We start from the raw sequence: 17,621 nt of genomic DNA, 5'->3' as shown, positions 1-17,621 counted from the left end.
AAGTAGGTACTAGTATCCCATTTCACAGATGAGAAAACTGAAGCTTAGAAAAATGAAGTCATTTGTCCCCGTATGGATTCGAATCCAGATCTGACACCAAAGGTCCTGCTGAGGGGAGTTAAGGGGAAGGTTTGTTCAGTTCCTAGGCACGGCAATCAGGAAACTCTCTGCACTTGCGGTGGTGGTCTGGGCAGCCGCAGGTGGGGACTGGCCTCTGCCCCCTCGCCTGGGGAGGAGACAAGGTGGGAGTGGTCCCCAAGCTTTGCGTGAAGTGGGGTGGGGTGGCGTGTCTTAGCCTACTGGGCACCAGCCTTCTAGTGTGCCCCTGCCCAACGGGAGGGAGGAGGGAGGAGGGAGCCCCGGGGAGGGAGGAGAGGGCGGGCCCTGAGAAGAGTTTGAAAAGAGGAAGGAAGTGGGGCCCTGCGGCGCCCAGCCACCCCCTGACGGCTTCCCCACGGGAGGACGCGAGGCCCCGGCCCAGTCATGGCCCCCTGGCGCAAAGCTGACAAGGAGCGGCAGGGCGTGGGTAGGTGTGGGCGCTAGGGCGCGGCAGGGAGCGGGACAGGTAGGGGGAGAGCCGCGAGCTGGAGGATGCTGCGGGGTTGGCGGCGCGGGGTGGGCAGGGCGCGCTGCCTGCAGGTCGGAGGGCGCAGCCCGCGGCGGGGCCTCGGGGCGGGAAAGCCGAGGCTCGGGGAGAGGACGACGGGACCCCACCCCGCAGGCTAAGCACAGCCCTGGCCCTCTCGCTTGCTGAGGGAACCTTATACATTTCCGAGATAGGGTCAAGACCTGCACTTGACAACTCAGCTCTTCGCGCCAGACTCAGTGTCCCCAGGAGTGCCCCAACTCGCCGCATGGGAGACTTGGCCTTATAGAGGGAGCTCCACTTTCCTCTGGCTGAGCCTTACCATGCATACTTCCACCCCCTCCAAAGCGACACCCATCTGCCTGCTTCCCCTGTCTGTTCCTCCTGGGTCAGATGACTCCTGATTTGGCAGGGCATCCAGAGGGCAGCTCAAGCTTGGGGGACGGGGCTGGACGGTGGGGTTCTCTACTCAGCTCCCAAGAGCCTCTGGGGAAAAAGGCTCCCGCCAGGTCTTAGGGTAACCAAGAAGCTAGCCTTGTCAGCCTCAGCCATCTAAACTCCCAGAGGCCTCTGCCTGGAGCTCAGGGGCGGAAGTGGTGGCTGGGGGAAGGGAGGCCTCAGGTGCTGCTACTCTCTCTTAACTGGCACCCGTGGTGCAATCTCCATGGACTCACTGTGGTTTTTAAACTTAAATATCAAATAAAAAGTCACTCTGGAGCTTCCTACACAGGCAGATACCAGACACCATCTCAGAGATAAATATTTCACAGGTGAGGCATTGGAAGACCCAAGCGCCGAGAGGGATTTGATGCAGGGGGTCCCCAGGCCACTGTTTGGGAAACACTGCCCTGGAGAGATCAGCAGTTGTCCATTCAATTACTGGGTACTGGGCACTGTGGGGTCATTTTGATATAAATGGTCCCCATCCAGAGAACAAATAATAATTCATATCCTCAAGGGGCAGTTACAAAGTAAGGAAGGATACAGCTTCTGCCCTTGAGGAGTTATGTGTAAGGCTAGAGGCTTGGACTGGGAAGTCAGAGCTGAGTTCAAATCGGGGTCTGTTTTCTGGTCTATAAAGTGGAAGTATAAATAATAATGCAGGTCTCATGAGACTCTTGTGAGGATTGAATGGGGTTATGCATGGAAAACATTTAGTAGTGTGCTGGCTCAATAAGAATTAGTGATTGAGGTCCAGGGTCTTACCTAGCAGCTTCAGAACCAAGAGACACCAGCACCAAGATGCACCCTAATGCCAGATTCAGGACAGTCATGCCTTATGAGACTGTAGTATTTCATGGTTTGCAAGACCAAAGGTCCTGCAATCTCTGTCTGACTTCAGAACCCCCATGTGAGGCAGTGTATTATTCCCACTTTACAGGTGAAGTAACCAAGTTTACCTCACTTGGAAGCAATGGAGCGGGCCTTAAATTCAATTGTCTTCAGACCCTAGCCCTTTGCATGGCACCAGAAAAGCATCTAGAAGGGGAACATCATGGATAAAGGCAGGGAGCTGGCATCCCTGAAGTGTGTGGGTCAAACAATAAGTAGTCTGTTTTGGTTTTAGTATTGCTTTCAGTGTTAAAAAAAAATTGCAGAGGTAGATTATGGCTAGATTGTGAAGGGCTTTGAGTGCCAAGCTTCAAAGTTTGGATTTCCTTCTGTGAGCACTGGAGGTTTTGAGCAGTGTCATCTGGAAGAAGTTAAATAGTTAATTAGGATAGGAGTGGGGAATTGGACTTAGAATAGAAGGAAAATGGGTAACAGTTTTACCTGTCTACTGACTGTCTGGTTAATCTAGCAGAAGGTCACTTATAATCAACATTGCCTGTTAACCTTTACTAGGTTAATCCACTCTGGCTGAGGCGCTTGTCAGTGAAGAGAGCTTTCTCCTTGCAGGAGAGAGGAAAGGGCAGAAAAGGAGGAGGTAGAAAGAGAAACTAACAGTATCAGTTAGGGTTAAGTGTGACAAAAGGGTGACAGAAAACCTCCAAAATTGTGGCCTAACCAAGCTGCAAGTTTATTTCTGTCTTGCATGGAAAGCTCAGAAATGGTCTGTGAAGAGGTGGTAAGGTGGCTCATTCTATATCTCACACTGTATCCTTGGCATGTCATTTATGCCTCCTGAGCCACATAGGCTGCTTAAACTTTGGTGATCAGGTCCACCTTCCAGCCAGCAAAAAGGATGCAGGGAAAAAGAAGGTCATGGCTTTTCCCTTTAAAGACATTTACCTGAAGCCATACTTGACATTTCTTACATTACATCCTATTGGCAAAAATGTAATCACATGACTGACTATAGCTGCAAGGGAAGCTAGGAAATGTAGTCTGTAATGTAGGCAGCCATGTACCCAGCTAAAAATTAGGAGTTCTCTTCATAAGTAAGGAGAGGAGGAAGAATATTGAGGATGATGTATTAGTTTGCTAGGGCTGCCGTAGCAAAATACCACAGACTTGGTGGCCTAAACAACAGAAATGTATTTTCTCACAGTTCTGGAGGCTGGAAGTCCAAGATCAAAGTACCAGCAGGGTTGGCTTGTCTTGTGGCCTATCTCTATGGTTTGCAGATGGCTGTCTTGCTGCCTCTTCATTGCTTTCTGTGCAGGCACACCCTTGCTGTCTCTTCCTCCTGTCATGAGGACACCAGTCATATTGGATTAGCATCCCACCCTAAAGGACTGAATCACCCCTTTAACTCTGAGTATGCACTTATCTCCAAATAGGAGTACATTCTGAGACACTGATGACTGGGACTTCAGCATAAGAATTTTGGTGGGGACACAAGTTCATGACAAATAATCTGTGGTCTCTGGCATAGTATTTTGGGACTATAAAGAGGGCTTCAAGGCAGGAGTCCTGAGATAAAGGGTGAGGGTAGAAAAACGTTTTGTTTACCCTGAAGCTAAGCCTGCCAGGCAGATTTGTGTGGGACTCTAGTTATTCTTGTAGGAGAGGGAAAAGCTTCTTTCTGCTACTGCATCTTGGGTTTTCTGTAAATTAGACTAACAAAAGACTGATGAACAAGAGAAAACATGTTTATTAGCATGTACATCCTGCTTACATATGGAGTACTCAAAGGGTTGGTTTGAACTTGAGCTTATACAGCATCTTAGCAAAGGTACAATAAAGGTTTAGAGAAGTAGCAAGTCAAAGGAGGGTTTTAGACTTCCAAGGGCAGCAAACAGTGGGAAGGGAAATATATGGGGAATCTAATGGAAGATAAAGGGTTGTTTAGGTTCATCTTGGAGCCAACTTTCTGTCTTCTTCATTGCCATAAAACTTCCCTGGGAGAGGGGATTTATGGCAGTCCTTATTTCTTAGTATTTTCTTCAGGTAAAGAAATATCCAGGAAAGCTTCTTTCTGTACCTGTTGATTCTTATTTGTATCCAGCTCAAAATAATCAACATGCCCTATGGAAGTGGCATATTTTGATCAGAAACCTGTTCTGTATGCAGCTTCTCTCTAGCTATGGTTTTACACCCATGTGTGATGTTGAGGAATATTTGTTGGTTTTTTCTGAGGGCTGAGGGAAAATCTGTTCCAGGTCTCTCCCCCAGCTGCCAGTGGTTTGCTGGCAATCCTCGGCATTCCTTGGCTTACAAAAATGTTGCCTTGATCTCTGCCTCCATCTTCACGTGGTATTCTCACTGTGTGCGTGTCTGTCTCCACATTCCTCCTTTTAAAAAGGACATCCAGTCATATTAGATTAGGGCCCACCCTAGTGACTTCAGTTACATGTGATTACCTCTGTAAAGACTGTCTCCAAATAAGATCACATTCTGAGGTACTGGGAGTTGAGACTCCAACGTCTCTTTTTTTGGAGGGGGTGGGCACAATTCAAACTATAACAGGCTCTGCAGAAGCAGAGAAGGGGTCTTTTTCACATCTTGGTTGGGGAATATGGAGGAATCCATAACCAGCTCGTGGTCCAGGGATGTGGGTGATGCTGTCACAGCCCAGGACCCTGGACAGAGCTGATCCACGCACACTGACAGATTTGGCATGGGCAATGTGTGCTGGTGTCATTTGTGCATGGATTTTTGTTGAAGGGAACAAAATCTAGTCAAACCAGTTCAATGAAAATGTGTGTGGTGTATATCTGTGGGAGAGCAGGGGGAAGTGGTGTATTATAGGGTCAGAAGAATCACATGGAAATCCAGGAAACAGGAGGAGCCAGGCCTCGGAAAGGGCTTGAACTGAGGCAACCCTGGAAACCTCTGCCTCTCCTCATGGCTTCTCAGCTTCTCTGAGCATGCCAGCTGTGGTCTCCTTTCTCTCCCCACCACCTCCCTCTGATTGCATTGTTCCTTCATAACTGATACTCTAATACCACAGTGGTGGCCCCAGCATGCAACACATCCCTCTCTGCACAACCTTGCAGTTCAAGCATCCACTGAATCTTCTCTCTGTGTTTATTTGTTCAAAGTCCCAACAGAAGAGAGTGGTAGCTTGATTTCCCTTTGTAAGAAAGACCACCCAAGCCAGAGGTCATTGTCAGCCAAGAATGGGCTTCACTCTGGTGAGGGTGCTGCCCCTGGCAGGTCTAATTCTCTGTGACTATGAGGTGGGGGTCACATGGCTTGCTACTCATCTAGCAGGAGCCATGGGTGGGGACTGATTCTTTGAGTAGGAAGCATGAGTGGAACCTGCATCCCAAATACACCCAGGGCAGAACTTCACTACAGAGGGACCAGTTATACTGCTTTTATTGCCAAATGCAACAGTTGAAAGGATAGAGAGCATCACTCACTCATTAACTTGTTCATCTGTTCACTCATTCATTCTTCATTAACTTCTTAAATATTTGTTGGGCGTGTGTGCCAGGCATTATGCTAGTCACTGAGATTACTAGAATTAGGCCAATATGGCCCCTATCCTTCTGGAACCTGCAGTCTAATAGAGAAGATGAAAAAGAACTTCATGAATAAATCAGTGACCATATAATTACAAATTGTGATATGTGCTATTGTAATATCAGTGAGAATATTAGGAATGATCTTGAATTAGATGATGTGAGAAGGCCTCTCAGGCGCAGTGGGGAAAAGAATTCCAAAGCCAATGCTTGGAGGGATATTAATACATGCATCTTTGCTACAGTGGCTGACTGTACCTTTGGACTGGTCCCCAGAAATTAGTCTGGTGAAACAAAAATACATGGATTGGACATCTAATTCCTTCCTACCACCAATTCTTAGGTGCCGGGGCTTCCTACTTTCAGATGCTTCAGCAACTTGGGGCTGTTTAGGAGTGCCTGCTGGGCTGGCTGTTTGAGTTCATGTAAGGAGATTGTCCTAATCCATAGTTATATGGGCACCTCATTAGTCAGTGGACATCTTGCCCCTAACCATAATGTTTGCATTTGAATGAGCCTTGAAGACAGATTGCGTTTTCTAAGCTCTGCTTCCTCCTGAGATCAGCATCCTATTGCTGCTGTCTTTTGAGAGAGGAAATGTAGTCACCATACTGCTCCGCTAATTTCTGGACCTTTGGATTTGTTGTTTTTTTTTTAATAGTCAATTACACATGGGTGCCGCAGTCTGTGCTCTGCAGCATGTGTTCTGCAAATGGGGAACGACAGTGCTTATCACTACGCAACTCCAGAGGAGTCTGGGTGGAGACACCACAAATGTTCCCTTCAATAGGCACTTTCTCCTTTCTTCCCCCTTCCCTTAATTGGCGTGAATTGAAAAACAGTCAGGCTGAGTTTGTGAGCTGCTTAAGTCTTACTCTGTTGTTAGTTCTCCTTGGAGAAAGTCATTCCTTGTCTCCCTACCCCCCACCAGGTCAGCTTCTGCTTTGGTTTAAAGTCATGGTGGCAGAAACTGAGGCTGGAGAAAGTATGACTGCCAATGTGGACACTTTCCAGAACCCTCTCCATTCATCACTCTAGGGCAGTGGTCTGCAACCTTTTCAGCACCAGGGGCTGGTTTGGTGGAAGACAATTTTTCCACAGACTGATGGGGAGGTGGGGCAGGGTGGGAGGAATGGTTTCAGGATGGAACTGTTCCACTTCAGATCATGAGGCATTAGTTAGATTCTCTTAAGGAGCACACAACCTAGATCCCTCGCATGCGCAGTTCACAATAGGGTTCCTGCTCCTTTGAGAATCTAATGCCCCTGCTGATCTGACAGGAGGCAGAGCTCAGGCTAATGCTGGATTGCCTGCTGCTCACCTCCTGCTCTGCAGCCCGGTTCCTAACAAGCCACCGACCAGTAGTGGTCGGTGGCCTGGGGAGTTGGGGACCCCTGCTCCAGGGCACTCAGTTCCCCTGACTGCACATGGCCCCTTGGATCACAGCCTAACCTAAGATGATGGACAGAGACATAGGTGGACAGTATGACGTGCACACTGTCACAGCACAGGGTCTGAATGGGGTAACAGGCATTTGTTTGGTTGAATTAAATCGTGCAATGCCAGGCCTAGAGACACCCTGACTGACATGGTGGGCTGAAGCAGCAGGGCCATCCCAGTGTCAGCTGAACCTCGAGGGTTTGCCTGGAAAGTGGGTTTTTGCTGCTGGCTTCCCTGGTGGTGGCAGTCAGGGAAGGACCCTTCTAAGAAGAACGAATAGCCAATGTAAAGAGGAGGAAGCCTCTCTGATGTGTGGGAGGCCAGTGTGGCTGCCGTAGAGTAAGCAAGGTGCAAAGCAGTAAGGAATGGATTCTCTGAGAGAGGTCCTAGGGAGCAGTGCCTCGTAGGTATTGTGAGGTCCTTGGCTTTTACTCTGAATGGGGGAGGGGGCATTGCAGGATTTGGAGTAGAATTGTAGAACGACCTGTCTTATGTTTTAAGAGGATTGAACATAGCAGTTTTATGGTGCATTAATCAGGGGGAATTAAATGTGGAAGCAGGGGGACCAGTTAGGCAGCAACAGTGATAACTCAGGCAAGAGATGGCGGTGGCTCGCAGCAGGAGGGAGCAGTGGAGACAGTGAGATATGCTTAGATTCGGGATGTATGTGTTGTAGGTCGAGCAAATGGGGTTTTCCTCTTGGAATGGATGTGGGTATGAGAAGGAGAGAGGAGCCAGTGGTGACTCCAAGGTTTCTGGTCTGAATAGCTAGAAGAATGAGAGCTGCATCGAGGCCTTCCCTAGTGAAAACCTTGATCTAAGTAGTCATCGACATTGGCATAAATCATGCCATTGCCTCACCTTTTGTAGCACGGTACTTTTTTTTTTTTTTTTAATTTTACTGACAGTTCCGGGATACAAGTGCAGAACATGCAGGTTTGTTACATAGGTATACATATGCCACGGTGGTTTGCTGCACCTATCATCCCATCATCTAGGTTTTAAGCCCCGTATGCATTAGCTATTTGTCCTAATGCTCTCCCTTCCTTGCAGCCCCCCCACCCCCCGACAGGCCCCAGTGTGTGATGTTTCTCTCCCCATGGCCATATGTTCTCATTGTTCAACTCCCACTTATGAGTGAGAACACATGGTGTTTGGTTTTCTGTTCCTGTGTTAGTTTGCTGAGAATGATGGCTTCCAGATTTATCCCTGTCCCTGCAAAGGATATGGTCTCATTTCTTTTTATGGCTGCATAGTATTCCATGGTATATATGTTGACATTTTCTTTATCCAATCTATCATTGATGGGCATTTGGGTTGGTTCCAAGTGTTTGCTGTTGTAAATAGTGCTGCAATAAACATACGTGTGCATATGTCTTTATAGTAGAATGATTTCTATTCCTTTGGGTATATACCTAGTAATGGGATTGCTGGGTCAAATGGTGTATCTGGTTCTAGTTCCTTGAGGAATTGTTTTCCACAATGGTTGAACTAATTTACATTCCCACCAACAGTGTAAAAGCATTCTTATTTCTCCACAGCCTCACCAGCATCTATAGTTTCTTGACTTTTTAGCAATTGCCCTTCTGACTGGCATGAGATGGTATCTCATTGTGCATTTCTCAGATGATCAGTGGTGTTGAGCGTTTTTTCATGTTTGTTGGCCACATAAATGTCTTCTTTTGACAAGTGTCTGTTTATATCCTTTGTCCACTTTTTGATGGGGTTGTTTGTTTCTTGTAAATTTGTTTAAGTTTCTTAAAGATTCTGGATATTAGCCCTTTGTCAGATGAGTAGGTTGCAAAAATTTTCTCCCATTCTGTAGGTTGCCTGTTCACTCTGATGATAGTTTCTTTTGCTGTGCAGAAACTCTTCAGTTTAATTAGATCCCATTTGTTAATTTTGGTTTTTGCTGCAATTGCTTTTGGTGTTTTTGTCATGAAGTCTTTGCCCATGCGTATGTCCTGATTGGAATTGCCTAGGTTTTCTTCTAGGGTTTTAAATTTTTATTTATTTATTTTTTTGAGGCGGAGTCTCGCTCTGTCTCCCAGGCTGGAGTGCAGTGGAGCAATCTCGGCTCACTGCAAGCTCCGCCTCCCGGGTTCACGCCATTCTCCTGCCTCAGCCTCCCGAGTAGCTGGGACTACAGGAGCCCGCCACCACGCCCAGCTAATTTTTTGTATTTTTAGTAGAGACAGGGTTTCACCATGTTAGCCAGGATGGTCTCGATCTCCTGACCTCATGATCCGCCCGTCTCAGCCTCCCAAAGTGCTGGGATGACAGGCATGAGCCACCGCGCCCGGCCTCTTCTAGGGTTTTTATGGTTTGGGATTTTACATTTAAGTTTATAATCCATCTTGAGTTAATTTTTGTGTAAGATATAAGGAAGGGGTCCAGTTTCAGTTTTCCACATATGGCTGGCCAGTTTTCCCAGCACCATTTATTAAATAGGAGATCTTTATTCCATTGCTTCTTTTTGTCAGGTTTGTCGAAGATCAGATGGTTGTAGATGCGTGGTGTTATTTCTGAGGTCTCTGTTCTGTTCCATTGGTCTATATGTCTGTTTTGGTACCAGTCCCATAGCATGGTACATTTACAAAGCCCTTGTGTTATCATGTTTAGCCCTCACAGACACCCTAAGAAAAATAACTTCTGTCTTCATTTTGCAGGTGAGGAAGCTGAGGCATAGATCTTTGAGGTCTCTCTGAAAAATCCCTCTATTTTATGGAAGTTGCCCCTTTTGACCTTGTCTTTTAGTTAGGTAACTGCATGTCATCTTCCCCACTAGCTGGTACATTGTTGGAGGGCAGAGCTGTATGAAGGGTTAACTTTGAGTCCATTCAGCATCACTGCAATAGCAGGAATGTGGTAGGTCAGAGAAACTAATCATTATTGTAGCATAGGTCCCACTGAGAATCCTGTGGCAGCTAGAAACACTTCTTCCCACTAAAATATGCACATGTGCAGTTCTGCATTGCAATGTTGCCAAAACTCATTCATGGAAGCCAGTTAAGGTCCCTGGTAAAATGTGCTTATTTTACTCTGTAACTATTTAGTAAACAAATACAATAGGCATAACCAAAGCATTCTGCCCAAGGTTTGAATTCTTGAAACCAGGAGCTTGTCAAGAGTCAGAAAACAATTCTTATAGTCTGTTCAGATCAATTAAGTTCGATAAGCCTGTGCTGAGTGATGGTCCTTAGCTGGGTGTTTTGGCCCAGAGATGAATAAAACAGTTCGGGAAGCTTACAGTCCAGTCATAACCTCTCTTTCTGTACGAGGCAGCTGAGAGCACCATTATTAGTACTAATGTCCCCACTGGACAGGTTGGGGGCAGTGCACCCTTTGCTTCATGTTACTAGAGCTGCCATCATCCCCTTCATACTTCCTTGCAGCCTCGTGTTGAATGATCTGGGCACCTCTGTAGAATGCAAGCTCCATGATGGCAGGGCCATGTCTGTTGTTCTTCTTCAGCACAGAGCAGGTGCTCAGCGGCTGTTGATTGGATGGATGAAGAGGTGGATTCATAGGTGGATGGATAGTTGTTGATTAGATGGATGGGTGGGTAGATGGATGATAGATGGGTGAGTGGATGGATGGGTGGGTGGGTGGATGAGTGGAGGGGGAGGAGGATGGGTAAAGGGTAGGGGTTGGAGGTTTTAAAATTTTCTGGTGGCCTTATAGGATTCAGATGGACTGAGTTGCCCCATCTTGCCTTTATCTTCCCATCCCATCCATTTCCCTGTCAGGAGGCGAGGTCCTGTGAGAGCACAGCACAGCAGTAAATAGAGTACTCTTGAACTCGTCTCCAAACAGTGGACCCCTGCAGATGGTCACTCTACCAAGCTCACCAGTTCTCCCTGGGACTCCATTAAGATGGCCCTGCCATCCATCCCTCACACATCAAGCTGGTTTCCCCCCTCTCTTTCCTGCTGTCACACCCTCTCCCCACCTCCTTGGGGGCTCTCAGTCCAGTTCTTCCCCTTGCCAGTCTCTGCCCCTCCCTCTCCCTCCAGTCTCACTTCCTTAGTGGGGCCTCTTTTTCCCTCTGACAGTCCACAGCTGCTGTGACTTGCAGTTTAGTCTTTCGCTTCTGAAGACAGCTCTTTGTTTCTTGTGCGTTTATTTTGTCTCTTCAACTAGATTTCACAGAAGCTCAGGAGAGCAGGAGCCACCCCCTTTCACCCCACTTTTCTAACCTGCAGGATCCTGCAAAGTGCCAGACACTCTGCATTTGGGGCTGGAGGGCTGATTTGATTGATTTCACCATAAACTCTCTTCCAACTCTGTAGTGTGTGTGTGCATGTGTGAGTGCAAGAGTGTGTGAGAACGTGTGTGTGAATGTGCCTATAGGAGTACTAGAATGGAGAGAGTGAAATCCAGCATGATGTTTCAGAGCAGGGTTTATCAACCTTGGTACTATTGACATTGTGGGCCAGGAAAGTCTTTGTTATGGGGCTGTCCTGTGCACTGTAGGATGTTTAGCAGCATCTCTGGCCTCTAGTCACTAGAGGCTAGTAGCACTGACACCCCCAACTCCCCTCCCCCAGGTTGGGACAAGCAAAAATGTCTCCAGGCATCAACAAATGTCTCTTCCAGTGGGGCGAATTCACTCCCAGTTGAGAATCACTGTTTTAGAGAATTCATTGGAATCCTAACTTTCCTCTTGTTGGCTGGGCATATCATTGGCTCGCTAAAAACTGAGCACTACAATATGCAGCCCATAAGGTTGTTATCATGATCCAGCAAGAGGCCTAAAGCACCTGGCACAGTGCTGGGGCCAAATGCATCTCCACTCGTGAGAGGCGATGTGAGTGTGGTGCGTGGCTGGGAGCGTGTGCTCTGGAGCCAGCCTGTCTGGGGTGAAATCCTCACTTGGCCCCTTCTTTGCTGTGTTCACCCCAGGATGTTTACTTGATCTTGCACTACCTCAGTTTCCTCATCTGTAAAACAGAGACGATAATAATCACACCCACCCCAAGAACTGCAGATTCACGATTAAATGGGTGGCTGTGCGTAAAGCCCTTGGAATAGTGTCTGGTATGCGGGAAGTGTTTGGCAGAGGTTAGCTGTTCTTATGATTCCTCTGCTCTCTCCTGGTGGGTGGAGGAACACCTCCTCCTTCTAGGTTCCCTCTGGCTGTAATTCTTCTGCCTCATTCACTGCTGACTAGCGCCCGCCCGAATTTGAGCTCTGGGGTGGCTGCCAGAGGCTTCTGCTGGATCATCGCAGTCACCCTGGTGGATGCAATGTCAGGATGCTGCCTCAGTGCTGAGGCTGCCAACACCTGTCCAGAGACTTCAGGCACACCGCTTGCACATTTCAATAAGCACATTTCACTTGAATCCAAAGTGGACCTGCTGCTAGTTCTATTTCCCCCTGGAGTGGAGACTCTCCAAAGTGAGCTTTGGGCAATTACATTCTTTCTCCATTATTGCTTTTGTTCCTCTTATACAGCCACTTGTCCAAACTCTATTAACACTTGGTGTTGGCTGAAGCTTGTGTTTTCAAACATGTCAGCAGATGGCAGGGCCCCAGATGAGGTACGAATCCATCTCGAAGGGTCACAGGGCACTTGATGGCTGCAATCAAAATTGGCAGCCAAGCTGGGTCAGCGTCTCTTGAAGCAATCTTGAGAAACGCAAGAAAGAATATAGCCAGAAGAAGGGACATAGCTGCCCTTCCTGTTCATTCACATCCTTTCAGTTCAATGAGCATTTCTTAAAAGTTGAATAAATATTGGTTGCACGTCTACTGTGGGCCAGGTGCTAGGAATTCAGTGGTCAACAAGATAGGCTCAGTCTCCATCCTTACCGAGGCTGGAGGGAAAGACAGGATGTAAACAAGTCCAGTGTATGTGTAATAGAGTGTGATACCAGCAATGGCCTGGTGAGGAAGCAGGGACTCTGGACTCCACTCTGGGTTTGAATCCGCTTTCTGCCACTTTCTGTGTGGCTATGAGCAAGTTCCTTAACATCTCTTTGAGTTTCTTGTATGTCACAGGAAGAGTAATAACTTGAGGTTACTATGAAGATTAAATGGGCTGATACAAGTAAAGTGCTAGGGATTTTTTTTTCTTCCTTTTTTTTTTTTGCTGGCGTCTTGCTCTGTCACCCAGGCTGAGTGCAGTGGCGTAATCTCGGCTGACTGCAACCTCTGCCTCCCAGGTTCAAGCGATTCTCCTGCCTCAGTCCCCCGAGTAGCTGAGACTACAGGTGCACCCCACCACACTTGGTTAGTTTTTGTATTTTTAGCACAGATAGGGTTTCACCATGTTGGCCAAGCTGGTCTCAAACTCCTGACCTCAAGTGATCCACCTGCCTCCCCTAGTGTTGGGATTACAGATGTGAGCCACTGCACCTGGCAGTGCTGGGGATTTTGTCTGTCTTGTCTATCACTGTGACTATTGTACTCAGAGCAATACCTAGCACACAGTAGGTACTACATACTGTGTCTACAGTACTTAGGACAGTATCTAGCACACACTTGATGTTCACATGAATATCTGTTGAAAACACCATGGAGTATATACTTGGCATATAAAATGTGCTCTAAATATTTACCATTTTCTTAGGAAGCAGGGTGTGCAGTAGTTAGAATTTAGACTTCAAGATCTAGCTATATATCTTATTAGGTGGAGAAGTTGTTTACTCACCCCTTCCTCAGTTTCCTTATGTATAAATCAAAGAGAAACATTGAACTTATCTCCTAAAATTGCACAAAGCACAGAGACCTTCTTTAGTTGTTTTTATGAGCCACTGTGCTAGAACAATGGTGTTTACTTTCACCTTAGCTCCCTCTATTTGGACTCCTGATGAATAGAGTACTTCAATATGTTTAGGTAGAATTGCTAGCTAATCAGTGGATTCGATTTCCAGGGTTGCTAGAAGTTCCATCTGCCTCAAAATAGCAGTCCAGTGGCTTGCCAACTAGGCATTTCCAATATGAGTCCTTGCTGGAGTCAGTGACCCATGATGGCTCCAGTACTTGGGAACATCCCTTTGATCCTTGGCCATAAATGCTTTGGTCTGGGTGGGCTTGTCAGGATACCAGTTTCTGCTTTGGTTCCTACATATGGTACTTTGGTACAAGGAGAGGTCGAGTCTTTCATAGGGAATGTGTCAGTATTCCCCAGGGCTTGGCGACCTGGCATGATGGGGAAGCTGGGATGAGTATTTGCGGGAATGGCTGAAGGCCTGAGGGGCTGTGGGTAGGCTTCCCCGATTTGTCTATCTTTTGTGGACAGGCACTGGGCAGGGTGGAGCTGGCTATGATTTCTTCCTCTTGTTTTTCTGCCTTTTTCATCCCTTGTTCAAAAGTTGAGAGTGGTTAGGCCCATCTTAGACTGGTCAGAAGCAAACTGAAGGACAGAGATAAGCCATCAAACTTAGCAGAGGGCCATTCTGGCTCGGAGCTTCCTGTTAGTCATCTAGAAGACTAAACAGAATTGGGTATTCATAGGCAAAGCCACTTCCTTTGTCAGTCATGTCTGCTTTTCTTCAAATGGAGCCTTAAGAGGTCCTTATGCAAAGGCAGAAATAGATTTATAAATTAAGTGCCAAAGTCAGTTACTTTCATTTTTGTAATCAGTGAGTACTTGGAATGAATACGGATCTTCACCTTGAATACCCAGTTTCAAGATCTGTCCAGGACATCTTAAGCCAATCTACTGGCACCTTCTCACCTGACATCGCTGGGCAGAGGATGAGGGAAGATTCCCGAGGAAAGCAGGGAGGAGCTGGTCAGGGAGTAACACACAGTCCAGCCCCACCTCCTCATATCTGATGGACACCCCTGATTTGCTCGTACTCCAGAGACTAACACACATTGTGCCTGGTTTTCTTCTGTTGGAATCCTCAGTTGCTTCCACCATCCTGTCCAGTTCTACTGCCAAGTCCTCAGGCAAACCACTTGGGCTGGAAGGGCAGGGAGCAGAGTGTACCCAGTGAGGACACCAGCAAACTAGAGTATGTCCAATCAACAGCAGCCTATGAGGGGAAGGGGGTTGAAATCAGGCCAAGTGAGGAGGGAATGAAGAAACAGGCTGCGTTTATGCAGGAGGAGAGAAGCCTCAGCATCCACTGAGGGCCCTCTCAAGGTTTGCTTTTGGACAAAGGATTAATTTGATTAAGTGCTGGTCTACAGAGCCATTGGTTGCAAAGTGCAGTAAAGGAGATTTAAAGGCTACACAAAGCTCTGAAGGAGTGAGCCTTGTTCAGGAGATAATATAATGCTAATAAAAAGAAAAGTGACTACCATTTACTGAGCACTTACTATGGCTGGACATTAAGTCAAGTCGTATACGGGCATTCATCTCAGCTGAGCCTCCCAGGAACCCGGTAAGGTAGGGACCATTATTTCTTGCATTCTACAGTCAGAGGAACTGAGGCTTAGGGAGATGCAGCCACTTGCTCAAGCAGGCTGACCCTGGCTCCTACCGTGCCTTTGTGTGGATTTCAAAAAGATATCCCTCCTCTGGTGGGCACAGTGCCAGGGCAGGGTGCAAGCCTTGGCAAGCAGATCGCAGGTTGGGTGCCAGCCTTCACTGCTCTCTTGGCTGGGTGGCCTTGTGCAGGGCACAGCCTGGGCAGTTGTACACTGCAGCCCTAGGCTTGAGGCCAGAGCCAGGAAAAGACAGAACTGGCCTCAAAAGCCACATCTGTTTGACTCCAGAGACAACTAGCTCTTAACTCCTAAGCTTTATCATCTCTCAGGATGGAGACTTCATCTCTCTGAATGCACACAAAAGGGAGGTTAGGGATACGGGGCACACCTGGGAGTAGAGGGGGCAGCCTGTGCTCCTTTCCACTGAATCATCCTAAAAACCCTGCGAGATAGGTACTGTTAACATCCCCACTGTAAGAAAGTGAGGCAGAGAGGTGAAGTCACTTACCCAAGATCACACAGTAGTGAGTGGCAGAGCTGGGGTTCCTTCTGAACCGCTTTGGTCTTTTAATGTGGTTTAGGCAGATGTGTTGGGGAGATTGGACCATGGGAAGGAGGAAAGAGGGAAGAGAGAGAGGAAGGAGATAAGTGGGAAGACGCAGAGATGAACGAAGAGTTAGAGACTGGAGGTGGTGTCTGTTATGCAAAAGAATCTGCACAGAACCCAGTGGCATTTCACCCAGCTTCTGCATAGGGGTTAGACACAGAGCAGCATTGGCCATTTAGACCCTGGTCACTTAGTGGATCAGCCTACGGTCCGTGTCCTCTAAGTTAAAAGGAGGTAATTATGAAGAGGTGTACCTGTGGAGTAGAGGAGTAGCAAAGAGCATGGGCCTGTACTCCCAGCTCCAGCATTGTGTGACCTTGGGCAAGGCAAGTAACCTCTCTCTGCTTGAGTTTGTGTATCTGAAATTTGGAAATAATAAGACTTCTCACTTGCAAGGAGTATTGTGAGAATTAAAGGAGTAAATGCACATGGAGAACTTAGAATCATGTCTGGGATATAAGTGGTTGCTACACACTAGTTCTTATTAGGATCCACACTGATAAGCCACTTCCAGAAAAGTAGGTCATGCCTATGTTTAGTTCCTCTTTAGGAATAATAACCTTTTATCTTAGCTCCCCACCCAACCTTGTGGGATAGGTAAGAGTGGCACAATAATGCCTACTTTAAAGTGGGGAAACGGATTCAGAGGGAAAGTGAATCTGCTTTGTAGCTGTCACCAGCTAGAGCAGGTTTGGAGGAGTCTGGAGACATAGCTGCTGCCTGTTTTGTGGGCAGCAGCAGGGCCAAGGGTGTCATGAGGGACTGGAGCTCACACCGGGGCCTTCCTCCTGGTAAATCTCCTACGCAGCTTCCTTCCCTTGCGTAGCCCTCTCCATTGTCCCAATGGTGCTGGGCTGGTGGGGGAGGGGCATGGGCCCAGCTCAGCTGGCCCTGCCTGCAGGAAGCCTCCTGTGGCCCCCATGCATGGCTCCAGCATGCTATCTCCTGTGCTCTCAAAGCACCTGTACTTCCTGAGCCCAGACCATCCATCGGGTCATTGCAGGTGGACCTGTCAGCTTCTCCCATTAGAATATAAAGCCCTGCCTGTCTAATTCTACCATTTGGTTACTGGTTATGGAGCATTACAACATGGCAGGCTCTTCATATGCTGGGACTCTCTTTTTTTCTCATAATAACTTGCCATAGATCCCTGGGGTGCCTGAGCTGGAACTCAACCCCAGGCCTGGCTGAAGGAGGGGCTCAGGCTCTCAGAGGCCACAGCTGTCTGGCTCTCCTGCCATCCTGCTCACCAGTGCATCTCTCCTACCTCGTATAGCACCTCACCACACTTCAGGTGCTTAGTATGCAGTTGCTTCTTTTTAACTGTAGCAAAACATGCATAACAAACGATGTACCATTTTAACTGGCTGGTGTACAGTAAGAGGACAGTCCACAGTAAATATCAGCAGCCTCCTTGTCACTCAGGGTGAATGCAGGGCCTGTGTTGAGGAGAGGTCAGCTTTGGTTAATAGAAGGTCTTGGGAGCCAGGCTGAGTCTGAAATGACTCTTGTGGCAGGCAATAGGTTTCTGTGTTGGTCTTGTTTAGCCCAGGTGGGCTGCTTGGGCATGGGATGGACTTGAGGCAAGGATAACAGGAAGGAGCAGAGACTAAAGAGATCCAGAGGTCTCACCTAGCTGTCTTTCTTTCTGTTTCACAGCCATATACAACTTCCAAGGCAGCGGAGCCCCCCAGCTCTCCCTGCAGATCGGCGATGTGGTGCGAATACAGGAGACGTGTGGAGGTGAGTT

General features: G+C 47.6%; 1 protein-coding gene across 1 annotated transcript in view; it reads left to right on the top strand.

Moving 5' to 3' along the window:
- The first annotated feature begins 403 nt into the window (after positions 1–403).
- Positions 404–17,621, top strand: part of DOCK2 (dedicator of cytokinesis 2) — a 448,837-nt gene continuing 431,619 nt past the window's right edge. The window contains exons 1-2 of the mRNA XM_003268643.2: positions 404–526; positions 17,531–17,614. Coding sequence (XP_003268691.1) covers positions 484–526; positions 17,531–17,614 — 127 coding nt within the window. The 5' untranslated portion in view covers positions 404–483. The remainder of the gene's footprint in view (positions 527–17,530; positions 17,615–17,621) is intronic.

This window comes from Nomascus leucogenys, chromosome 2 (assembly GCF_006542625.1).
Source record: "Nomascus leucogenys isolate Asia chromosome 2, Asia_NLE_v1, whole genome shotgun sequence".
Taxonomy (NCBI): domain Eukaryota; kingdom Metazoa; phylum Chordata; class Mammalia; order Primates; family Hylobatidae; genus Nomascus; species Nomascus leucogenys.
Note: the sequence above shows the minus strand (reverse complement) of the source record. Positions and strands in the feature narration are given on the sequence as shown.